Source organism: Panulirus ornatus, chromosome 19 (genome assembly GCF_036320965.1).
Source record: "Panulirus ornatus isolate Po-2019 chromosome 19, ASM3632096v1, whole genome shotgun sequence".
Classification (NCBI taxonomy): Eukaryota; Metazoa; Arthropoda; class Malacostraca; order Decapoda; family Palinuridae; genus Panulirus; species Panulirus ornatus.
Window position 1 is genome coordinate 45,894,307 of NC_092242.1, and position 26,699 is coordinate 45,921,005.

Genomic DNA, 26,699 nt, shown 5'->3' on the forward strand with positions numbered 1-26,699 from the left:
AACAAACCTTCAAAATACTCACTCCATCTCCTTCTCACATCACCACTACTTGTTATTTAATGATACTCTCTCACCCCAACTCTCATTTGCCCTTTTTTTCACCTCTTGCACCTTTCTCTTGACCTCCTGTCTCTTTCTTTTATACATATCCCACTCAATTGCATTTTTTCCCTGCAAAAATCATCCAAATGCCTCTCTGTTCTCTTTCACTAATACTCTTACTTCTTCATCCCACCACTCACTACCCTTTCTAATCAACCCACCTCCCACTCTTCTCATGCCACAAGCATCTTTTGCGCAATCCATCACTGATTCCCTAAATACATCCCATTCCTCCCCCACTCCCCTTACTTCCATTGTTCTCACCTTTTTCCATTCTGTACTCAGTCTCTCCTGGTACTTCCTCACACAAGTCTCCTTCCCAAGCTCACTTACTCTCACCACCCTCTTCACCCCAACATTCACTCTTCTTTTCTGAAAACCCATACAAATCTTCACCTTAGCCTCCACAAGATAATGATCAGACATCCCTCCAGTTGCACCTCTCAGCACATTAACATCCAAAAGTCTCTCTTTCGTGCGCCTGTCAATTAACACGTAATCCAATAACGCTCTCTGGCCATCTCTCCTACTTACATAAGTATACTTATGTATATCTCGCTTTTTAAACCAGGTATTCCCAATCATCAGTCCTTTTTCAGCACATAAACTACAAGCTCTTCACCATTTCCATTTACAACACTGAACACCCCATGTATACCAATTATTCCCTCAACTCCCACATTACTCATCTTTGCATTCAAATCACCCATCACTATAACCCGGTCTCGTGCATCAAAACCACTAACACACTCATTCAGCTGCTCCCAAAACACTTGCCTCTCATGATCTTTCTTCTCATGCCCAGGTGCATATGCACCAATAATCACCCATCTCTCTCCATCACCTATCAGTTTTACCCATATTAATCGAGAATTTACTTTCTTACATTCTATCACATACTCCCACAACTCCTGTTTCAGGAGTACTGCTACTCCTTCCCTTGCTCTTGTCCTCTCACTAACCCCTGACTTTACTCCCAAGACATTCCCAAACCACTCTTCCCCTTTACCCTTGAGCTTCGTTTCACTCAGAGCCAAAACATCCAGGTTCCTTTCCTCAAACATACTACCTATCTCTCCTTTTTTCACATCTTGGTTACATCCACACACATTTAGGCACCCCAATCTGAGCCTTCGAGGAGGATGAGCACTCCCCGCGTGACTCCTTCTTCTGTTTCCCATTTTAGAAAGTTAAAATAATACAAGGAGGGGAGGATTTCTGGCCCCCCGCTCCCGTCCCCTCTAGTCGCTTTCTACGACACGCGAGGAATGCGTGGGAAGTATTCTTTCACCCCTATCCCCAGGGATAATATATATATATATATATATATATATATATATATATATATATATATATATATATATATATATATATATATATATATATATATATACACATACACACACATACACATACATACGCATATATACACACACACACATACATATATATACATATGAAAAATGTAAGAAACAATTTAGAAAACTGAAACTTCTAGCTTGAAATGAAATGAAAAAAATGAATGTCACATAATGGTTCAACCTCTGGCTATGGAAAAAGGAAATGTATAATTTATTTACACAAACGTCAATAATAGTTCTCATCAATTTAACCACTGTATCAATAAGTTTCAATGTCTAAGCTACATTTTTTCCAATTTCATTATTTTCTTGTCAAAGCACCATGTATGAAAACTACTACTTACATACGTATACTTATGTATATCTCGCTTCTTAAACCAGGTATTCCCAATCACCAGTTCTTTTTCAGCACATAAATCTACAAGCTCTTCACCATTTCCATTGACATTGAAGCTTATTGATACAGTGGTTAAATTGATGAGAACTACTATTGACGTTTGTGTAAATAAATTATACATTTCCCTTTTCCATAGCCAGAGGTTGAACCATTATGTGACATTCATTTCCTCATTTCATTTCAAGCTAAAAGTTTCAGTTTTCTAAATTATTTCTTACTTTTTTCATATGTATATATATGTATATGTGTGTGTGTGTGTGTGTGTGTGTGTGTGTGTGTGTGTGTGTGTGTGTATATGTGCGTGTGTGTGTGTATATATATATATATATATATATATATATATATATATATATATATATATATATATATATATATATATATATATATCTTTTTTTCTTCTTTCAAACTATTCGCCATTTCCCGCATTAGCGAGGTAGTGTTAAGAACAGAGACCTGGACCTTTGAGGGAATACCCTCACCTGGCCCAATTCTCTGTTCCTTCTTTTGGAAAATTAAAAAAAACGAGAGGGGAGGATTTCCAGCCCCCCGCTCCCTCCCCTTTTAGTCGCCTTCTATGACACGCAGGGAATACGTGGGAAGTATTCTTTCTCCCCTATCCCCAGGGAATAAATATATATATATATATATATATATATATATATATATATATATATATATATATATATATATATACACATGTTTTGGCTCTGAGTGAAACGAAGCTCAAGGGTAAAGGGGAAGAGTGGTTTGGGAATGTCTGGGGAGTAAAGTCAGGGGTTAGTGAGAGGACAAGAGCAAGGGAAGGAATAGCAATACTCCTGAAACAGGAGTTGTGGGAGTATGTGATAGAGTGTAAGAAAGTAAATTCTCGATTAATATGGGTAAAACTGAAAGTTGATGGAGAGAGGTGGGTGATTATTGGTGCATATGCACCTGGGCATGAGAAGAAAGATCAAGAGAGGCAAGTGTTTTGGGAGCAGCTGAATGAGTGTGTTAGTGGTTTTGATGCACGAGACCGGGTTATAGTGATGGGTGATTTGAATGCAAAGGTGAGTAATGTGGCAGTTGAGGGAATAATTGGTATACATGGGGTGTTCAGTGTTGTAAATGGAAATGGTGAAGAGCTTGTAGATTTATGTGCTGAAAAAGGACTGATGATTGGGAATACCTGGTTTAAAAAGCGAGATATACATAAGTATACTTATGTAAGTAGGAGAGATGGCCAGAGAGCGTTATTGGATTACGTGTTAATTGACAGGCGTGCGAAAGAGAGACTTTTGGAGGTTAATGTGCTGAGAGGTGCAACTGGAGGGATGTCTGATCATTATCTTGTGGAGGCTAAGGTGAAGATTTGTATGGGTTTTCAGAAAAGAAGAGTGAATGTTGGGGTGAAGAGGGTGGTGAGAGTAAGTGAGCTTGAGAAGGAGACCTGTGTGAGGAAGTACCAGGAGAGACTGAGTACAGAATGGAAAAAGGTGAGAACAATGGAAGTAAGGGGAGTGGGGGAGGAATGGGATGTATTTAGGGAATCAGTGATGGATTGCGCAAAAGATGCTTGTGGCATGAGAAGAGTGGGAGGTGGGTTGATTAGAAAGGGTAGTGAGTGGTGGGATGAAGAAGTAAGAGTATTAGTGAAAGAGAACAGAGAGGCATTTGGACGATTTTTGCAGGGAAAAAATGCAACTGAGTGGGAGATGTATAAAAGAAAGAGACAGGAGGTCAAGAGAAAGGTGCAAGAGGTGAAGAAAAGGGCAAATGAGAGTTGGGGTGAGAGAGTATCATTAAATTTTAGGGAGAATAAAAAGATGTTCTGGAAGGAGGTAAATAAAGTGCGTAAGACAAGGGAGCAAATGGGAACTTCATTGAAGGGCGCAAATGGGGAGGTGATAACAAGTAGTGGTGATGTGAGAAGGAGATGGAGTGAGTATTTTCAAGGTTTGTTGAATGTGTTTGATGATAGAGTGGCAGATATAGGGTGTTTTGGTCGAGGTGGTGTGCAAAGTGAGAGGGTTAGGGAAAATGATTTGGTAAACAGAGAAGAGGTAGTGAAAGCTTTGCGGAAGATGAAAGCCGGCAAGGCAGCAGGTTTGGATGGTATTGCAGTGGAATTTATTAAAAAAGGGGGTGACTGTATTGTTGACTGGTTGGTAAGGTTATTTAATGTATGTATGACTCATGGTGAGGTGCCTGAGGATTGGCGGAATGTGTGCATAGTGCCATTGTACAAAGGCAAAGGGGATAAGAGTGAGGGCTCAAATTACAGAGGTATAAGTTTGTTGAGTATTCCTGGTAAATTATATGGGAGGGTATTGATTGAGAGGGTGAAGGCAGGTACAGAGCATCAGATTGGGGAAGAGCAGTGTGGTTTCAGAAGTGGTAGAGGATGTGTGGATCAGGTGTTTGCTTTGAAGAATGTATGTGAGAAATACTTAGAAAAGCAAATGGATTTGTATGTAGCATTTATGGATCTGGAGAAGGCATATGATAGAGTTGATAGAGATGCTCTGTGGAAGGTATTAAGAATATATGGTGTGGGAGGAAAGTTGTTAGAAGCAGTGAAAAGTTTTTATCGAGGATGTAAGGCATGTGTACGTGTAGGAAGAGAGAAAGTGATTGGTTCTCAGTGAATGTAGGTTTGCGGCAGGGGTGTGTGATGTCTCCATGGTTGTTTAATTTGTTTATGGATGGGGTTGTTAGGGAGGTAAATGCAAGAGTTTTGGAAAGAGGGGCAAGTATGAAGTCTGTTGGGATGAGAGAGCTTGGGAAGTGTCAGTTGTTGTTCGCTGATGATACAGCGCTGGTGGCTGATTCATGTGAGAAACTGCAGAAGCTGGTGACTGAGTTTGGTAAAGTGTGTGGAAGAAGAAAGTTAAGAGTAAATGTGAATAAGAGCAAGGTTATTAGGTACAGTAGGGTTGAGGGTCAAGTCAATTGGGAGGTGAGTTTGAATGGAGAAAAACTGGAGGAAGTGAAGTGTTTTAGATATCTGGGAGTGGATCTGGCAGCGGATGGAACCATGGAAGCGGAAGTGGATCATAGGATGGGGGAGGGTGCGAAAATTCTGGGGGCCTTGAAGAATGTGTGGAAGTCGAGAACATTATCTCGGAAAGCAAAAATGGGTATGTTTGAAGGAATAGTGGTTCCAACAATGTTGTATGGTTGCGAGGCATGGGCTATGGATAGAGTTGTGCGCAGGAGGATGGATGTGCTGGAAATGAGATGTTTGAGGACAAGGTGTGGTGTGAGGTGGTTTGATCGAGTGAGTAACGTAAGGGTAAGAGAGATGTGTGGAAATAGAAAGAGCGTGGTTGAGAGAGCAGAAGAGGGTGTTTTGAAGTGGTTTGGGCACATGGAGAGAATGAGTGAGGAAAGATTGACCATGAGGATATATGTGTCGGAGGTGGAGGGAACGAAAAGAAGAGGGAGACCAAATTGGAGGTGGAAAGATGGAGTGAAAAAGATTTTGTGTGATCGGGGCCTGAACATGCAGGAGGGTGAAAGGAGGGCAAGGAATAGAGTGAATTGGAGCGATGTGGTATACCGGGGTTGACGTGCTGTCAGTGGATTGAAGCAAGGCATGTGAAGCGTCTGGGGTAAACCATGGAAAGCTGTGTAGGTATGTATATTTGCGTGTGTGGACGTATGTATATACATGTGTATGGGGGGGGGGTTGGGCCATTTCTTTCGTCTGTTTCCTTGCGCTACCTCGCAAACGCGGGAGACAGCGACAAAGTATAATAAAAAAATAATATATATATATATATATATATATATATATATATATATATATATATATATATATATATATATATATACTGTGGGAGTATGTGATAGAATGTAAGAAAGTAAATTCTCGATTAATATGGGTAAAACTGAAAGTTGATGGAGAGAGATGGGTGATTATTGGTGCATATGGACCTGGGCATGAGAAGAAAGATCATGAGAGGCAAGTGTTTTGGGAGCAACTGAATGAGTGTGTTAGTGGTTTTGATGCACGAGACCGGGTTATAGTGATGGGTGATTTGAATGCAAAGGTGAGTAATGTGGCAGTTGAGGGAATAATTGGTATACATGGGGTGTTCAGTGTTGTAAATGGAAATGGTGAAGAGCTTGTAGATTTATGTGCTGAAAAAGGACTGATGATTGGGTATACCTGGTTTAAAAAGCGAGATATACATAAGTATACTTATGTAAGTAGGAGAGATGGCCAGAGAGCGTTATTGGATTACGTGTTAATTGACAGGCGCGTGAGAGAGACTTTTGGATGTTAATGTGCTGAGAGGTGGAACTGGAGGGATGTCTGATCATTATCTTGTGGAGGCTAAGGTGAAGATTTGTATGGGTTTTCAGAAAAGAAGAGTGAATGTTGGGGTGAAGAGGGTGGTGAGAGTAAGTGAGCTTGGGAAGGAGACTTGTGTGAGGAAGTACCAGGAGAGACTGAGTACAGAATGGAAAAAGGTGAGAAGAATGGAAGTAAGGGGAGTGGGGGAGGAATGGGATGTATTTAGGGAATCAGTGATGGATTGCGCAAAAGATGCTTGTGGCATGAGAAGAGTGGGAGGTGGGTTGATTAGAAAGGGCAGTGAGTGGTGGGAGGAAGAAGTAAGAGTATTAGTGAAAGAGAAGAGAGAGGCATTTGGACGATTTTTGCAGGGAAAAAATGCAATTGAGTGGGAGATGTATAAAAGAAAGAGACAGGAGGTCAAGAGAAAGGTGCAAGAGGTGAAAAAAAGGGCAAATGAGAGTTGGGGTGATAGAGTATCATTAAATTTTAGGGAGAATAAAAAGATGTTCTGGAAGGAGGTATATAAAGTGCATAAGACAAGGGAGCAAATGGGAACTTCAGTGAAGGGTGCAAATGGGGAGGTGATAACAAGTAGTGGTGATGTGAGGAGATGGAGTGAGTATTTTGAAGGTTTGTTGAATGTGTTTGATGATAGAGTGGCAGATATAGGGTGTTTTGGTCGAGGTGGTGTGCAAAGTGAGAGGGTTAGGGAAAATGATTTGGTAAACAAAGAAGAGGTAGTAAAAGCTTTGTGGAAGATGAAAGCCGGCAAGGCAGCAGGTTTGGATGGTATTGCAGTGGAATTTATTAAAAAAGGGGGTGACTGTATTGTTGACTGGTTGGTAAGGTTATTTAATGTATGTATGACTCATGGTGAGGTGCCTGAGGATTGGCGGAATGCGTGCATAGTGCCATTGTACAAAGGCAAAGGGGATAAGAGTGATTGCTCAAATTACAGAGGTATAAGTTTGTTGAGTATTCCTGGTAAATTATATGGGAGGGTATTGATTGAGAGGGTGAAGGCATGTACAGAGCATCAGATTGGGGAAGAGCAGTGTGGTTTCAGAAGTGGTAGAGGATGTGTGGATCAGGTGTTTGCTTTGAAGAATGTATGTGAGAAATACTTAGAAAAGCAAATGGATTTGTATGTAGCATTTATGGATCTGGAGAAGGCATATGATAGAGTTGATAGAGATGCTCTGTGGAAGGTATTAAGAATATATGGTGTGGGAGGCAAGTTGTTAGAAGCAGTGAAAAGTTTTTATCGAGGATGTAAGGCATGTGTACGTGTAGGAAGAGAGGAAAGTGATTGGTTCTCAGTGAATGTAGGTTTGCGGCAGGGGTGTGTGATGTCTCCATGGTTGTTTAATTTGTTTATGGATGGGGTTGTTAGGGAGGTCAATGCAAGAGTCTTGGAAAGTGGGGCAAGTATGAAGTCTGTTGGGGATGAGAGAGCTTGGGAAGTGAGTCAGTTGTTGTTCGCTGATGATACAGCGCTGGTGGCTGATTCATGTGAGAAACTGCAGAAGCTGGTGACTGAGTTTGGTAAAGTGTGTGAAAGAAGAAAGTTAAGAGTAAATGTGAATAAGAGCAAGGTTATTACGTACAGTAGGGTTGAGGGTCAAGTCAATTGGGAGGTGAGTTTGAATGGAGAAAAACTGGAGGAAGTGAAGTGTTTTAGATATCTGGGAGTGGATCTGGCAGCGGATGGAACCATGGAAACGGAAGTGGATCATAGGGTGGGGGAGGGGGCGAAAATTCTGGGAGCCTTGAAGAATGTGTGGAAGTCAAGAACATTATCTCGGAAAGCAAAAATGGGTATGTTTGAAGGAATAGTGGTTCCAACAATGTTGTATGGTTGCGAGGCGTGGGCTATGGATAGAGTTGTGCGCAGGAGGATGGATGTGCTGGAAATGAGATGTTTGAGGACAATGTGTGGTGTGAGGTGGTTTGATCGAGTAAGTAACGTAAGGGTAAGAGAGATGTGTGGAAAAAAAAGAGCGTGGTTGAGAGAGCAGAAGCGGGTGTTTTGAAATGGTTTGGGCACATGGAGAGAATGAGTGAGGAAAGATTGACCAAGAGGATATATGTGTCTGAGGTGGAGGGAACGAGGAGAAGAGGGAGACCAAATTGGAGGTGGAAAGATGAAGTGAAAAAGATTTTGTGTGATCGGGGCCCGAACATGCAGGAGGGTGAAAGGAGGGCAAGGAAAAAGTAAAAAAAAAAAATAAAATATATATATATATATATATATATATATATATATATATATATATATATATATATATATATATATATATATATATATTTTTCTTTTATTATTATACTTTGTCGCTGTCTCCTGCGTTTGCGAGGTAGCGCAAGGAAACAGACGAAAGAAATGGCCCAACCCCCCCCCATACACATGTACATACATACGTCCAGACACGCAAATATACATACCTACACAGCTTTCCATGGTTTACCCCAGACGCTTCACATGCCTTGATTCAATCCACTGACAGCACGTCAACCCCGGTATACCACATCGCTCCAATTCACTCTATTCCTTGCCCTCCTTTCACCCTCCTGCATGTTCAGGCCCCGATCACACAAAATCTTTTTCACTCCATCTTTCCACCTCCAATTTGGTCTCCCTCTTCTCTTCGTTCCCTCCACCTCCGACACATATATCCTCTTGGTCAATCTTTCCTCACTCATTCTCTCCATGTGCCCAAACCACTTCAAAACACCCTCTTCTGCTCTCTCAACCACGCTCTTTTTATTTCCACACATCTCTCTTACCCTTACGTTACTCACTCGATCAAACCACCTCACACCACACATTGTCCTCAAACATCTCATTTCCAGCACATCCATCCTCCTGCGCACAACTCTATCCATAGCCCACGCCTCGCAATCACACAACATTGTTGGAACCACTATTCCTTCAAACATACCCATTTTTGCTTTCCGAGATAATGTTCTCGACTTCCACACATTCTTCAAGGCCCCCAGAATTTTCGCCCCCTCCCCCACCCTATGAACCACTTCCGCTTCCATGGTTCCATCCGCTGCCAGATCCACTCCCAGATATCTAAAACACTTCACTTCCTCCAATTTTTCTCCATTCAAACTCACCTCCCAATTGACTTGACCCTCAACCCTACTGTACCTAATAACCTTGCTCTTATTCACATTTACTCTTAACTTTCTTCTTCCACACACTTTACCAAACTCAGTCACCAGCTTCTGCAGTTTCTCACATGAATCAGCCACCAGCGCTGTATCATCAGCGAACAACAACTGACTCACTTCCCAAGCTCTCTCATCCCCAACAGACTTCATACTTGCCCCTCTTTCCAAAACTCTTGCATTTACCTCCCTAACAACCCCATCCATAAACAAATCAAACAACCATGGAGACATCACACACCCCTGCCGCAAACCTACATTCACTGAGAACCAATCACTTTCTCTCTTCCTACACGTACACATGCCTTACATCCTCGATAAAAACTTTTCACTGCTTCTAACAACTTGTCTCCCACACCATATATTCTTAATATCTTCCACAGAGCATCTCTATCAACTCTATCATATGCCTTCTCCAGATCCATAAATGCTACATACAAATCCATTTGCTTTTCTAAGTATTTCTCACATACATTCTTCAAAGCAAACACCTGATCCACACATCCTCTACCACTTCTGAAACCACACTGCTCTTCCCCAATCTGATGCTCTGTACATGCCTTCACCCTCTCAATCAATACCCTCCCATATAATTCACCAGGAATACTCAACAAACTTATACCTCTGTAATTTGAGCACTCACTCTTATCCCCTTTGCCTTTGTACAATGGCACTATGCACACATTCCGCCAATCCTCAGGCACCTCACCATGAGTCATACATACATTAAATAACCTTACCAACCAGTCAACAATACAGTCACCCCCTTTTTTAATAAATTCCACTGCAATACCATCCAAACCTGCTGCCTTGCCGGCTTTCATCTTCCGCAAAGCTTTCACTACCTCTTCTCTGTTTACCAAATCATTTTCCCTAACCCTCTCACTTTGCACACCACCTCGACCAAAACACCCTATATCTGCCACTCTATCATCAAACACATTCAACAAACCTTCAAAATACTCACTCCATCTCCTTCTCACATCACCACTACTTGTTATCACCTCCCCATTTGCGCCCTTCACTGAAGTTCCCATTTGCTCCCTTGTCTTATGCACTTTATTTACCTCCTTCCAGAACATCTTTTTATTCTCCCTAAAATTTAATGATACTCTCTCACCCCAACTCTCATTTGCCCTTTTTTTCACCTCTTGCACCTTTCTCTTGACCTCCTGTCTCTTTCTTTTATACATCTCCCACTCAATTGCATTTTTTCCCTGCAAAAATCGTCCAAATGCCTCTCTCTTCTCTTTCACTAATACTCTTACTTCTTCATCCCACCACTCACTACCCTTTCTAATCAACCCACCTCCCACTCTTCTCATGCCACAAGCATCTTTTGCGCAATCCATCACTGATTCCCTAAATACATCCCATTCCTCCCCCACTCCCCTTACTTCCATTGTTCTCACCTTTTTCCATTCTGTACTCAGTCTCTCCTGGTACTTCCTCACACAGGTCTCCTTCCCAAGCTCACTTACTCTCACCACCCTCTTCACCCCAACATTCACTCTTCTTTTCTGAAAACCCATACAAATCTTCACTGGGGATAGGGGATTAAGAATACTTCCCACGTATTCCCTGCGTGTCGTAGAAGGCGACTAAATGGGGAGGGAGCGGGGGGCTGGAAATCCTCCCCTCTCGTTTTTTTTTTTTTTTAATTTTCCAAAAGAAGGAACAGAGGGGGCCAGGTGAGGATATTCCAAAAAAGGCCCAGTCCTCTGTTCTTAACGCTACCTCGCTAACGCGGGAAATGGCGAGTAGTTTGAAAAAAAAAAAATATATATATACATATACGGAGAAATACATATATATACAGTTACATATTCATACATGCTGCCTTCATCCCCCCTCTCCCCCAACGAGTGCGAGGTAGCGTTAGGAAAAGACAACAAAGGCCACATTCGTTCACACTCTGTCTCTACCTGTCATGTGTAATGCAACGAAACCATAGCTCCCTTTCCACATCCAGGCCCAACACAACTTTCCATGGTTTACCGTAGACACTTCACATGCCCTGGTTCAATCCACTGAGAGCATGTTGATCCCGGTATATGTCAATGTTTCAATTCAATCAATTTCTTCCACGCCTTTCACCCTCCAGTATGTTCAGGCCCCAATTTCTCAAAATCTATTTCACCTCATCCTTCCGCTCTCAATTTGGTGTCCCACTTCTCCTCATTTCCTCCACCTCTGACATATATATCCTCTATGTAAATCTTTCCTCACTCATTCTCTGCATGTAGCTAAACCATTTACATACACTCTCTTCAGCTGTCTGAACCACACTCTTTATTACCACCCCTTTCTCTTACCCATTCATTACTTGATTAAAGCAACTCACACCACATATTGTCCTTAAACATCTCATTTCTAACACTTCCACCCTCATCCGCACAACCCTACCTATAGCCCATGCCTCACAACCATATAACATTGTTTGAACCACTATTCCTTCAAACATATCCACTTTTGCTCTGTGAAATAATGTTCTCTTCTTCCACACATTCTTCAACACTCCCATTCGCCCCCTCCCCCACCCTGTGACTCACTTCTGTTTGCACGGTTCCATCCGCTGCCAAATCCACTCCCTAATATCTAAAACACTTCACTTCCTCCAGTTTTTCTCCATTCAAACATTCCTCCCGATTTCTTCTTCCTCAACCCTACTGAACCTAATCATCTTGCTCTTATTCACATTTACTCTCAGCTTTCTTCATTCACACACTTTAACAAACTCAGTCAAGAACTTCTGCAGCTTCTCACCTGAATCAGCCACCAGCACTGTATCATCAGCGAACAACAAATGGCACTTCCCAAGCCCTCTGATCCACAACAGACTGCATACTTGCCCCTCTCTCCAAAACTCCCTAACAACCCCATCCATAAACAAATTAAACAACCATGGAGACATTACGCATCCCTACTGCAAACCAATATTCACTGAGAACCAATCACTTCCCTCTCTTCCCGCTCGTACACATGCCTTATATCCTCGATAACAACTTTTCACTGCTTCTAGCAACTTACCTCCCACCCCACATACTCTTAATAAACAGAGCACCTCTATCAACTCTGTCACATGCCTTCTCCAGATCCATATATGCTACATACGAATCCATCTGTTTTCCTAAGTATTTCTCAAAAACATTCTTCACAGTAAACACCTGATCCACATATCCTCTACCACTTCTGAAACCACACTACTCTTTCCCAATCTGACGCTCTGTACATGCCTTTATCATTCAATCAATACCCTCCCATAAAAATTTCCCAGGAATACTAAAGAAACTTGTCTCTGGAATTTGAACACTCATCTTTATCCCCTTTGCCTTTGTACGATGGCACTATGCATGCATTCCGCCAATCCTCAGGCACTTCACCATGATCCATACATGCAGTGAATATCCTTATCAACCAATCAACAACACAGACACCCTCTTTTTCTTAGCAGATTCCACTGCAATAACGTCCAAACCCACTGCCTTGCCGGACTTCATCTTCTGCAAAGTTTTCATCACCTCTTCTCTGTTTACCAAACCATTCTCCCTGACCTCTCTCACTTCATACAGCACCCCAATCAAATCACCGTATATCTGCCACTCTTTCATCAAACACATTCAACAAACCTTCAAAATACTCCATCTCCTTCTCACTTTATCATGACTTGTTATCATATCCCGATTTGCCCCCTTCACTTATGTTCTCAATTGTTCTCTTGTCTTACGTACATTATTTACCTCCTTCCAAAACATCTTTTTATTCTCCTTAAAATCTAACAATACTCTCTCACCCCAACTCTCATTTGCCCTCTTTTTCACTTCTTGCACCTTTCTCCTGACCTCCTGCTGCTTTTTTTATACATCTCTTGGTCATTTGCACTACTTTCCTGCAAAAATTGTCCAAATGCTTCTCTCTTCCCTTTCACTAATAATCTTATTTCTTCACCCCACCACTCACTACCCTTTCTAATCTGCCCACCTTTCATCTTATTCCTCCCGCAATCCCCTTACGTCATTTGCTCTCACCTTTTGCCATTCTACACTCAATCTCTCCTGGTACTTCCTCACACAAGTCTCCTTTCCAAGTTCACTTACTCTCACCACTCTCTTCTTCTCAAAATTCTCTCTTCTTTTCTGAAAACCTCTACAAATCTTTGTTTTTGCCTCCACAAGATAGTGATCAGACATCCCTCAAGCTGCCCTCTCAGCACATTAACAACCATTAACATCCCTGGGGATAAGGGAGAGAGAATACTTCCCTGGAAACAGACAAAGAATGGCCCATCCACTCATATACACATATACATACATAAATGCCCATACACTCACAGACATACATATACATTGCACTTCTACATTGCCATTCTACACTCAATCTCTCCTGGTACTTCCTCACACAAGTCTCCTTTCCAAGTTCACTTACTCTCACCACTCTCTTCTTCTCAAAATTCTCTCTTCTTTTCTGAAAACCTCTACAAATCTTTGTTTTCGCCTCCACAAGATAGTGATCAGACATCCCTCAAGCTGCCCTCTCAGCACATTAACAACCATTAACATCCCTGGGGATAAGGGAGAGAGAATACTTCCCAGGAAACAGACAAAGAATGGCCCATCCACTCATATACACATATACATACATAAATGCCCATACACTCACAGACATACATATACATTTCAGACACTTACTCTCACCACTCTCTTCTTCTCAAAATTCTCTCTTCTTTTCTGAAAACCTCCACAAATCTTTGTTTTTGCCTCCACAAGATAGTGATCAGACATCCCTCAAGCTGCCCTCTCAGCACATTAACAACCATTAACATCCCTGGGGATAAGGGAGAGAGAATACTTCCCAGGAAACAGACAAAGAATGGCCTATCCACTCATATACACATATACATACATAAATGCCCATACACTCACAGACATACATATACATTTCAGACATATAGATACATACATACGCATATATACATATATACACATACATATTCGTACTTGCTTGCCTTCATCCATTCCCAGCGCTGCCTCGCTCCATGGGAAATAGCATCACTAACCCTTGCTTTAGCAAGATAGTGCCTGGAAAACAGAAAAAATGGTCACATTCATTCACACTCAGTCTCTAGCTGTCAAGTGTAATGCACCGAAAACACAGCTCCCTTATCCACATCCAGGCCTCACAGACCTTTCCATGGTTGACCCCAGACATTTCACATGCCCTAGTTCAGTTCCACTGACAGCATGTCAACCCTGGTATACCACATCGTTCCAATTCACTCTATTCCTTCCATGCTTCTCACCTTCTTGTATGTTGAGGCCCCGACTGCTCAAAATCTTTTTGACTCCATCCTTCCATCCCCAATTAGGTCTCCCACTACTCCTTGTTCCCTCCACCTCTGACACATACATCGTCTGTCAATCTTCCTCACTCATTCTCTCCAGATGTCCAAACCATTTCAACAAACTCTCTTCTGCCATCTCAACCACACTCCTTTTATCACCACACATCGCTCTTACCCTCTCATTGCTCACTTGATCAAACCACCTCACACCATACTGTCCTCATACTTTTCATTTCCAACACTTCCACCCTCCTACGTACAAATCTACCTATAGCCCATGCCTCGGAATCATATAATATTGCTGGAACTACTATTGCTTCAAACATAACCATTTTGCTCTCCAAGATAATGCTCTCTCTTTCCACACATTCTTCATCACTCGCAGTACCTTCATCCCCTCCCTCAACCTGTGACTCACTTCTTCTTCCATGGTTCAATTTGCTGCTAAGTCCACTCCCAGATATCTAAAAGCCTTCACTTCTTCCAATGTTTCTCCATCCAAACTTACATCCGAACTAACTTGTCACTCAACCCTGCTGAACCTAATAACCTTGCTCTTATTCACATTTACTTTCACCTTTTTCATTTCACACACTTTTCTAGACTCAGTGACCAGCTACTGCTGTTTCTCACTTGACTCAGCCACCAGTGTTGTATCATCGGTGAACAACTGACTCAATTCCCAAGCTCTCTCATCCCCAACAGAATGCATACTCATCCCTCTCTCCAAAACTCTTGCATTTACCTTCCTAACAACCCCATCCAAAAATAAATTAAACAACCATAGAGCCATCACACACCCCTGCCGCTAACCGACTTTCACTGGGACCCAATCAATCTCCTCTCTTCCTACATGCCTTACACCAATGATGAAAACTTCTCTCTGCTTCTAGTAGCATGATGACTATTAACATCACCAAGCAGCAGAGATGACTGCAGTATCCATTAGTGCTTATCTACATACATACATTAATACACATTTCCTCTATATAAAATAATAATGGGTCGAGGTGGTGTGCAAAGTGAGAGGGTTAGGGAAAATGATTTGGTAAACAGAGAAGAGGTAGTGAAAGCTTTGCGGAAGATGAAAGCCGGCAAGGCAGCAGGTTTGGATGATATTGCAGTGGAATCTATTAAAAAAGGGGGTGACTGTATTGTTGACTGGTTGGTAAGGTTATTTAATGTATGTATGACTCATGGTGAGGTGCCTGAGGATTGGCGGAATGCGTGCATAGTGCCATTGTACAAAGGCAAAGGGGATAAGAGTGAGTGCTCAAATTACAGAGGTATAAGTTTGTTGAGTATTCCTGGTAAATTATATGGGAGGGTATTGATTGAGAGGGTGAAGGCATGTACAGAGCATCAGATTGGGGAAGAGCAGTGTGGTTTCAGAAGTGGTAGAGGATGTGTGGATCAGGTGTTTGCTTTGAAGAATGTATGTAAGAAATACTTAGAAAAGCAAATGGATTTGTATGTAGCATTTATGGATCTGGAGAAGGCATATGATAGAGTTGATAGAGATGCTCTGTGGAAGGTATTAAGAATATATGGTGTGGGAGGAAAGTTGTTAGAAGCAGTGAAAAGTTTTTATCGAGGATGTAAGGCATGTGTACGTGTAGGAAGAGAGGAAAGTGATTGGTTCTCAGTGAATGTAGGTTTGCGGCAGGGGTGTGTGATGTCTCCATGGTTGTTTAATTTGTTTATGGATGGGGTTGTTAGGGAGGTAAATGCAAGAGTTTTGGAAAGAGGGGCAAGTATGAAGTCTGTTGGGGATGAGAGAGCCTGGGAAGTGAGTCAGTTGTTGTTCGCTGATGATACAGCGCTGGTGGCTGATTCATGTGAGAAACTGCAGAAGCTGGTGACTGAGTTTGGAAAAGTGTGTGGAAGAAGAAAGTTAAGAGTAAATGTGAATAAGAGCAAGGTTATTAGGTACAGTAGGGTTGAGGGTCAAGTCAATTGGGAGGTGAGTTTGAATGGAGAAAAACTGGAGGAAGTGAAGTGTTTTAGATATCTGGGAGTGGATCTGGCAGCGGATGGAACCATGGAAGCGGAAGTGGTTCATAGGGTGGGGGAGGGGGTGAAAATCCTGGGGGCCTTGAAGAATGTGTGGAAGTCGAGAACATTATCTCGGAAAGCAAAAATGGGTATGTTTGAAGGAATAGTGGTTCCAACAATGTTGTATGGTTGCGAGGCGTGGGCTATGGATAGAGTTGTGCGCAGGAGGATGGATGTGCTGGAAATGAGATGTTTGAGGACAATGTGTGGTGTGAGGTGGTTTGATCGAGTGAGTAACGTAAGGGTAAGAGAGATGTGTGGTAATAAAAAGAGCATGGTTGAGAGAGCAGAAGAGGGTGTTTTGAAGTGGTTTGGGCACATGGAGAGGATGAGTGAGGAGAGATTGACCAAGAAGATATATGTGTCGGAGGTGGAGGGAACAAGGAGAAGAGGGAGACCAAATTGGAGGTGGAAGGATGGAGTGAAAAGGATTTTGTGTGATCGGGGCCTGAACATGCAGGAGGGTGAAAGGAGGGCAAGGAATAGAGTGAATTGGAGCGATGTGGTATACCGGGGTTGACGTGCTGTCAGTGGATTGAATCGGGGCATGTGAAGCGTCTGGTGTAAACCATGGAAAGCTGTGTAGGTATGTATATTTGCGTGTGTGGACGTATGTATATACATGTGTATGGGGGGGGGGTTGGGCCATTTCTTTCGTCTGTTTCCTTGCGCTACCTCGCAAACGCGGGAGACAGCGACAAAGTATAATAAAAAAAAAAATAAAATAACAAATACATCAAATATTCTATAATTCATGTGTTGTAGAAAGTGCACCAAAACTTATGAGAGGGTTGGTGATTGGAGCAAGTGTGGCTCCTGTGTGGAGCATGTCATGTTCCCGCTAGCAGGTCAGTCTCACAGTTATCATCTTTGTGAGCTGATCTGTATTGTGCGATCTGGGTAAGCCTGTTCAAGAGATTTTCCAGCAACACTATGTTTGAGTTTGTAAATATGGCATCCAAACATCCAGCAACATCTCCTACCCTAGAACTTCTCTGACTTTAAAATTTAAGCTAGAAATCTTACAATGCACCAATGCTGGTGAGGTTCCATCAGCATGGTAGAAAATTTACGAAAACTTCAGTAAGGGTTCGCAGGTGAAGTAAGCATGGGTTGTGGGTAAAGCACACCACATCACCATCTGTGGGTCAGTCTTGCAGTTATCACGATTATGTGTGAATTAATGCTACTTTTGCAATTAGGGTATACCTACCTATGTGATTTTTCTGCAACCCGCTGTGTTTATGTTTGTTAATATGGCATCCACATCTAGCACCATCTTCTAACCCAGAACCAGCAGTTAAATGGAACAGAACCTTACTGGTCTTAGAAATGAAGCTAGAAGTCTTATAACATGCTGATGCTGATGAGGGAACATCAGCACTTGGGTGAATCTACTATCTGCAATATACAGAAGAATGCAGAGAAAGTGCTTTGGTCCACTCTATTCCACTCTCTGCCATGGTAAACTACAAGTGTTAGAAATCCACTTTGGTAAAGATGGAGAAAATGCTTTCATCATAAATACAGGATGCAATGAAGAAGAAAAGCAGCCTTCATAAGCTTCAGCTCAGGGTTAAAGCTCTGAGGCTTTATGAGCATTTATCTAAAAAAAAAAAAAAAGACTGTAGCTGAGCCAGAGCTAAGGAAAGCAAGTAAAGGATGGCTAGATAAGTCTATTTGCCATCAAAAGAATCTGCCAGTGCCATAAACGATTTTTTTTTTGGGGGGGGGAGAATTTTGCAAAACGTACCCCTGCATAAAGCAAAGGATGGGCAATTTCTGAATTATTTAAAATACTTAAAAAAACTCAAATGATGCAGATTTTTATCGTCCGAATGGCCAATATCCCAAAGAATTTCATATAACAGAGGTTTTACTGTAATATAATGTCATATGAACTTGAATTTACTGCATTGATAATGATGTACCAAACTCTGGACTAGATACAGTGCATTTCTTTCATACTCCATACTGTAAGGAAAACGTGCTATTAAAAAAAAAATCAAAACATACCATAATGCCAGAGACTCTGCTTAAGTACATGGCTTACTGAGCAAAGGAAAAAGTGACATATCTTACAAGTTAGAAGTAAATTATTCATATCTGTACATTGGTGTGCAGTCTTATGATTAATTGATTTAGCTTGTAGTTGGTATGCCAATAAGTGGGCTAGTATGTGTCTATGGACTAATTACTGAAAGTAAGCTAATGCTCTGACAGGTTAACACTCATCAAATTACTATGACAACACTGTATACACCCCTTACAATGAAAGAAAATGATATGCTACACAGCTTAACTATAGCCTCACCTGTTTTCTAAGTAAATGAAAATACTGAGCTGGAGTTGTTGGGCATACAATGCCCCAGTTAACATCATCTCCATCTGGGGAAGTTTCACTGGAGTCACAGTTTTGTAAAAAACGTTCTATGTGACAGGATGAATGTTCTGGCCCTGCACCATCATAGCCATGAGGCAGAACCATTGTTAAGCCGCTCTGTGTCAGCCACTTTGCTGAAAAGTCATGGTTCAATAAAAAACATAATCTAATATAAAAACTTTCCATCAAGAATAAGGATATTCTCATATATTCAAAAGTTGGGTGACCACAGCATTTTGTAGATAAAAGAATAAAACAATGAATTGTCCCTCCCAGAGCACTACTGAAATGTGTTTTCCTAAATTAGTTTACTAAAGTATCTTATATGTTTTTTATATTTATTAAACTTAACCGGTCTCCTGCATTAGCAAGGTAGCGCAAGGAAACAGATGAGGAATGGCCCAACCCACCCACATACACACATATACACATAAACACCCACACACGCACATATATATACATATATACATACATATACATTTCATGGGAGGTGGGGAGATTAGAAAGGGCAGTAAGTGGTGGGATGAAGAAGTAAGATTATTAGTAAAAGAGAAGAGAGAGGCATTTGGTCGATTTTTGCAGGGAAATAGTGTAAATGACTGGGAGATGTATAAAAAAAAAAAGGAGGTCAAGAGAAAGGTGCAAGAGGTGAAAAAGAGGGCAAATGAGAGTTGGGGTGAGAGAGTATCATTAAATTTTAGGGAGAATAAAAAAGATGTTTTGGAAGGAGGTAAATAAAGTGCGTAATATGAGAGAACAAATGGGAACATTGGTGAAGGGAGATAATGGGGAGGTAATAACAAGTAGTGGTGATGTGAGAAGGAGATGGAGTGAGTATTTTGAAGGTTTGTTGAATGTGCTTGATGATAGAGTGGTAGATATAGGGCATTTTCGTCAAAGTGGTGTGCGAAGTGAGAGGATCAGGGAGAATGATTTGGTAAACAAAGATGAGGTAGTGAAAGCTCTGCAGAACATAGAAGCCAGCAAGGCGGCGGATTTCGATGGTATCGCAGTGGAATCTATTAAAAAAGGGGGTGACTCTGTTGTTGACTGGTTGGTGAGGATATTCAATGAAGTATGGCTCATGATGAAGTGCCTGAGGATTGGCAGAATGCATGCATTGTACAAAGGCAAAGGAGATAAAAGTGAGTGTTCAAATTACGAAGGTATAAGTTTCTCGAGTATTCCTGGGAAATTATATGGGGGGGGTATTGATTGAGAGGGTGAAGGCATATACAGAGCATCAGATTGGTAAAGTGCAGTGTAGTTTCAGAAGCGGTGGAGGTTGTGTGGATCAGGTGTTTGCTTCAAAGAATGTATGTGAGAAATACTTAGAAAAACAAATAGATTTCTATGTAGCATCTATGGATCTGGAAAAGGCATATGATAGAGATGCTCTGTGGAAGGTATTAAGAGTATATAGTGTGGAAGGCAGGTTGCTAGAAGCAGCGAAAAGTTTTTATAGAGGATGTAAGGCATGTGTACAAGTAGGAAGAGAGGAAAGTGATTGGATCTCAGTGAATGTCGGTTTGCAGCAGGGGTGCATGATGCCTCCATGGTTGTTCAGTTTGTTTATGGATGGGGTTGTTAGGGAAGTGAATGCAAGAGTTTTGGAGAGAGGGGTAAGTATTCAGTCTGTTGTGGATGAAAGAGCTTGGGAAGTGAGTCAGTTGTTTTTTGCTGATGATGCAGCACTGGTGGCTGATTTGGGTGAGAAACTGCAGAAGCTTGTAACTGAGTTTGGTAAAGTGTGTTTAAGAAGAAAGCTGAGAGTAAATGTGAATAACAGCAAGGTTATTAGGTACAGTAGGGTTGAGGAACAAATCAATTTTGAGGTAAGTCTGAATGGAGAAAAACTGGAGGAAGTGAAGTGTTTCAGATATCTGGGAGTGGATTCAGCAGTGGATGGAACCATGGAAGCGGAAGTGAGTCACAGGGTAGGTGAGGGGGCGAAAGTTCTGGGAGCGTTGAAGAATGTGTGGAAGGCGAGAACATTATTGGGAAAGCAAAAATGCGTATGTTTGAAGGAATAGTGGTTCCAACGATGTTATATGGATGCCAGGCGTGTGCTATAGATAGAGTTGTGCAGAGGAGGGTGGATGTGTTGGAAATGAGATGTTTGAGGACAATATGTGGTGTGAGGTGGTTTGATCGAGTAAGTAATGAAAGGGTAAGAGAGATGTGTGGTAATAAAAAGAGTGTGGTTGAAAGAGCAAAAGAGGTTGTATTGAAATGGTTTGGTCACATGGAGAGAATGAGTGAGGAGAGATTGACCAAGAAGATATATGTGTCGGAGGTGGAGGGAACAAGGAGAAGAGGGAGACCAAATTGGAGGTGGAAGGATGGAGTGAAAAGGATTTTGTGTGATCGGGGCCTGAACATGCAGGAGGGTGAAAGGAGGGCAAGGAATAGAGTGAATTGGAGCGATGTGGTATACCGGGGTTGACGTGCTGTCAGTGGATTGAATCGGGGCATGTGAAGCGTCTGGTGTAAACCATGGAAAGCTGTGTAGGTATGTATATTTGCGTGTGTGGACGTATGTATATACATGTGTATGGGGGGGGGGTTGGGCCATTTCTTTCGTCTGTTTCCTTGCGCTACCTCGCAAACGCGGGAGACAGCGACAAAGTATAATAAAAAAAAAAATAAAATAACAAATACATCAAATATTCTATAATTCATGTGTTGTAGAAAGTGCACCAAAACTTATGAGAGGGTTGGTGATTGGAGCAAGTGTGGCTCCTGTGTGGAGCATGTCATGTTCCCGCTAGCAGGTCAGTCTCACAGTTATCATCTTTGTGAGCTGATCTGTATTGTGCGATCTGGGTAAGCCTGTTCAAGAGATTTTCCAGCAACACTATGTTTGAGTTTGTAAATATGGCATCCAAACATCCAGCAACATCTCCTACCCTAGAACTTCTCTGACTTTAAAATTTAAGCTAGAAATCTTACAATGCACCAATGCTGGTGAGGTTCCATCAGCATGGTAGAAAATTTACGAAAACTTCAGTAAGGGTTCGCAGGTGAAGTAAGCATGGGTTGTGGGTAAAGCACACCACATCACCATCTGTGGGTCAGTCTTGCAGTTATCACGATTATGTGTGAATTAATGCTACTTTTGCAATTAGGGTATACCTACCTATGTGATTTTTCTGCAACCCGCTGTGTTTATGTTTGTTAATATGGCATCCACATCTAGCACCATCTTCTAACCCAGAACCAGCAGTTAAATGGAACAGAACCTTACTGGTCTTAGAAATGAAGCTAGAAGTCTTATAACATGCTGATGCTGATGAGGGAACATCAGCACTTGGGTGAATCTACTATCTGCAATATACAGAAGAATGCAGAGAAAGTGCTTTGGTCCACTCTATTCCACTCTCTGCCATGGTAAACTACAAGTGTTAGAAATCCACTTTGGTAAAGATGGAGAAAATGCTTTCATCATAAATACAGGATGCAATGAAGAAGAAAAGCAGCCTTCATAAGCTTCAGCTCAGGGTTAAAGCTCTGAGGCTTTATGAGCATTTATCTAAAAAAAAAAAAAAAAGACTGTAGCTGAGCCAGAGCTAAGGAAAGCAAGTAAAGGATGGCTAGATAAGTCTATTTGCCATCAAAAGAATCTGCCAGTGCCATAAACGATTTTTTTTTTTGGGGGGGGGAGAATTTTGCAAAACGTACCCCTGCATAAAGCAAAGGATGGGCAATTTCTGAATTATTTAAAATACTTAAAAAAACTCAAATGATGCAGATTTTTATCGTCCGAATGGCCAATATCCCAAAGAATTTCATATAACAGAGGTTTTACTGTAATATAATGTCATATGAACTTGAATTTACTGCATTGATAATGATGTACCAAACTCTGGACTAGATACAGTGCATTTCTTTCATACTCCATACTGTAAGGAAAACGTGCTATTAAAAAAAAAATCAAAACATACCATAATGCCAGAGACTCTGCTTAAGTACATGGCTTACTGAGCAAAGGAAAAAGTGACATATCTTACAAGTTAGAAGTAAATTATTCATATCTGTACATTGGTGTGCAGTCTTATGATTAATTGATTTAGCTTGTAGTTGGTATGCCAATAAGTGGGCTAGTATGTGTCTATGGACTAATTACTGAAAGTAAGCTAATGCTCTGACAGGTTAACACTCATCAAATTACTATGACAACACTGTATACACCCCTTACAATGAAAGAAAATGATATGCTACACAGCTTAACTATAGCCTCACCTGTTTTCTAAGTAAATGAAAATACTGAGCTGGAGTTGTTGGGCATACAATGCCCCAGTTAACATCATCTCCATCTGGGGAAGTTTCACTGGAGTCACAGTTTTGTAAAAAACGTTCTATGTGACAGGATGAATGTTCTGGCCCTGCACCATCATAGCCATGAGGCAGAACCATTGTTAAGCCGCTCTGTGTCAGCCACTTTGCTGAAAAGTCATGGTTCAATAAAAAACATAATCTAATATAAAAACTTTCCATCAAGAATAAGGATATTCTCATATATTCAAAAGTTGGGTGACCACAGCATTTTGTAGATAAAAGAATAAAACAATGAATTGTCCCTCCCAGAGCACTACTGAAATGTGTTTTCCTAAATTAGTTTACTAAAGTATCTTATATGTTTTTTATATTTATTAAACTTAACCGGTCTCCTGCATTAGCAAGGTAGCGCAAGGAAACAGATGAGGAATGGCCCAACCCACCCACATACACACATATACACATAAACACCCACACACGCACATATATATACATATATACATACATATACATTTCATGGGAGGTGGGGAGATTAGAAAGGGCAGTAAGTGGTGGGATGAAGAAGTAAGATTATTAGTAAAAGAGAAGAGAGAGGCATTTGGTCGATTTTTGCAGGGAAATAGTGTAAATGACTGGGAGATGTATAAAAAAAAAAAAGGAGGTCAAGAGAAAGGTGCAAGAGGTGAAAAAGAGGGCAAATGAGAGTTGGGGTGAGAGAGTATCATTAAATTTTAGGGAGAATAAAAAAGATGTTTTGGAAGGAGGTAAATAAAGTGCGTAATATGAGAGAACAAATGGGAACATTGGTGAAGGGAGATAATGGGGAGGTAATAACAAGTAGTGGTGATGTGAGAAGGAGATGGAGTGAGTATTTTGAAGGTTTGTTGAATGTGCTTGATGATAGAGTGGTAGATATAGGGCATTTTCGTCAAAGTGGTGTGCGAAGTGAGAGGATCAGGGAGAATGATTTGGTAAACAAAGATGAGGTAGTGAAAGCTCTGCAGAACATAGAAGCCAGCAAGGCGGCGGATTTCGATGGTATCGCAGTGGAATCTATTAAAAAAGGGGGTGACTCTGTTGTTGACTGGTTGGTGAGGATATTCAATGAAGTATGGCTCATGATGAAGTGCCTGAGGATTGGCAGAATGCATGCATTGTACAAAGGCAAAGGAGATAAAAGTGAGTGTTCAAATTACGAAGGTATAAGTTTCTCGAGTATTCCTGGGAAATTATATGGGGGGGTATTGATTGAGAGGGTGAAGGCATATACAGAGCATCAGATTGGTAAAGTGCAGTGTAGTTTCAGAAGCGGTGGAGGTTGTGTGGATCAGGTGTTTGCTTCAAAGAATGTATGTGAGAAATACTTAGAAAAACAAATAGATTTCTATGTAGCATCTATGGATCTGGAAAAGGCATATGATAGAGATGCTCTGTGGAAGGTATTAAGAGTATATAGTGTGGAAGGCAGGTTGCTAGAAGCAGCGAAAAGTTTTTATAGAGGATGTAAGGCATGTGTACAAGTAGGAAGAGAGGAAAGTGATTGGATCTCAGTGAATGTCGGTTTGCAGCAGGGGTGCATGATGCCTCCATGGTTGTTCAGTTTGTTTATGGATGGGGTTGTTAGGGAAGTGAATGCAAGAGTTTTGGAGAGAGGGGTAAGTATTCAGTCTGTTGTGGATGAAAGAGCTTGGGAAGTGAGTCAGTTGTTTTTTGCTGATGATGCAGCACTGGTGGCTGATTTGGGTGAGAAACTGCAGAAGCTTGTAACTGAGTTTGGTAAAGTGTGTTTAAGAAGAAAGCTGAGAGTAAATGTGAATAACAGCAAGGTTATTAGGTACAGTAGGGTTGAGGAACAAATCAATTTTGAGGTAAGTCTGAATGGAGAAAAACTGGAGGAAGTGAAGTGTTTCAGATATCTGGGAGTGGATTCAGCAGTGGATGGAACCATGGAAGCGGAAGTGAGTCACAGGGTAGGTGAGGGGGCGAAAGTTCTGGGAGCGTTGAAGAATGTGTGGAAGGCGAGAACATTATTGGGAAAGCAAAAATGCGTATGTTTGAAGGAATAGTGGTTCCAACGATGTTATATGGATGCCAGGCGTGTGCTATAGATAGAGTTGTGCAGAGGAGGGTGGATGTGTTGGAAATGAGATGTTTGAGGACAATATGTGGTGTGAGGTGGTTTGATCGAGTAAGTAATGAAAGGGTAAGAGAGATGTGTGGTAATAAAAAGAGTGTGGTTGAAAGAGCAAAAGAGGTTGTATTGAAATGGTTTGGTCACATGGAGAGAATGAATGAAGAAAGATTGACACAGAGGATGTATGTATGTATGGAGGGAACGAGGAGAAGTAGGATACCAAATTGGAGGTGAAAGGATGGAGTGAAAAAGAATTTGAGCGATCGAGGCCTGAACATGCAGGAGGGTGAAAGGCGTGCAAGGAATAGAGTGAATTGGAACGATGTGGTATACCAGGGTCGACGTGCTGTCAATGGATTGAACCAGGGCATGTGAAGTGTCCGGGGTAAACCATGGAAAGTTCTGTGGGGCCTGGATGTGGAAAGGGAGCTTTGGTTTCGGTGCATTATTACATGACAGCTAGAGACTGAGTGTGAACGAATGTGGCCTTTGTTGTCTTTTCCTAGCGCTATCTTGCGCTTGTGCAGGGGAGGGGGGTGTCTTTTCATGTGTGGCGGGGTGGCGACGGGACTGAATAAAGGCAGCAAGTATGAATTATGTACATGTGTATATATGTATATGTCTGTGTTTGTATATATATGTATACATTGATATGTATAAGTATGTATATGTGTGTGTGTGTGGATGTGTATGTATATACATGTGCATGTGGGTGGGTTGGGCCATTCATTGGTCTGTTTACTTGCACTACCTTGTTAACTTGGGAGACAGCGACAAAGTATAATAAAAATAGAATAAAAACACTTCAACCTACATATACATACAGAGACATATACTTATATGCACATGTACATATCCATATTTGCTTCCTTCATCCATTCCCACTGCCACCCCGCCACACACAAAATAGCATACCCTCTCCCAAACGAGGCAGTGCCAGGAACAGACAAAAAGGCCACATTCGTTCACACTCAGTCTCTTGCTGTCATGTGTAATGCACCAAAACCACAGCTCCCTTTCCACATGCAGGCCCCACAGACCTTTCCATGGTTTACCTCAGATGCATGCCCTGGTTCAATCCATTGACAGCACGTCGACCCTGGTATACCACATCTTTCCAATTCACTCTATTCCTTGCACGCCTTTCACTCTCCTGTATGTTCAGGCCCCAATCACTCAAAATCTTTTT

General features: G+C 41.5%; 2 protein-coding genes across 2 annotated transcripts in view; both read right to left on the bottom strand.

Annotated features, from left to right (window-relative positions):
* Nucleotides 1-19,249, bottom strand: part of LOC139755484 (probable 2-oxoadipate dehydrogenase complex component E1 homolog) — a 194,095-nt gene extending 174,846 nt beyond the window's left edge. The window contains exon 1 of the mRNA XM_071673822.1: nucleotides 19,030-19,249. Within this exon, the coding sequence (XP_071529923.1) occupies nucleotides 19,030-19,203 (174 nt within the window). The 5' untranslated portion in view covers nucleotides 19,204-19,249. The remainder of the gene's footprint in view (nucleotides 1-19,029) is intronic.
* Nucleotides 19,250-23,313: 4,064 nt separating this feature from the next.
* LOC139755483 (2-oxoadipate dehydrogenase complex component E1-like) overlaps nucleotides 23,314-26,699 on the bottom strand; it is a 526,829-nt gene continuing 523,443 nt past the window's right edge. Inside the window, exon 11 of the mRNA XM_071673821.1 lies at nucleotides 23,314-23,543. Within this exon, the coding sequence (XP_071529922.1) occupies nucleotides 23,329-23,543 (215 nt within the window). The 3' untranslated portion in view covers nucleotides 23,314-23,328. The remainder of the gene's footprint in view (nucleotides 23,544-26,699) is intronic.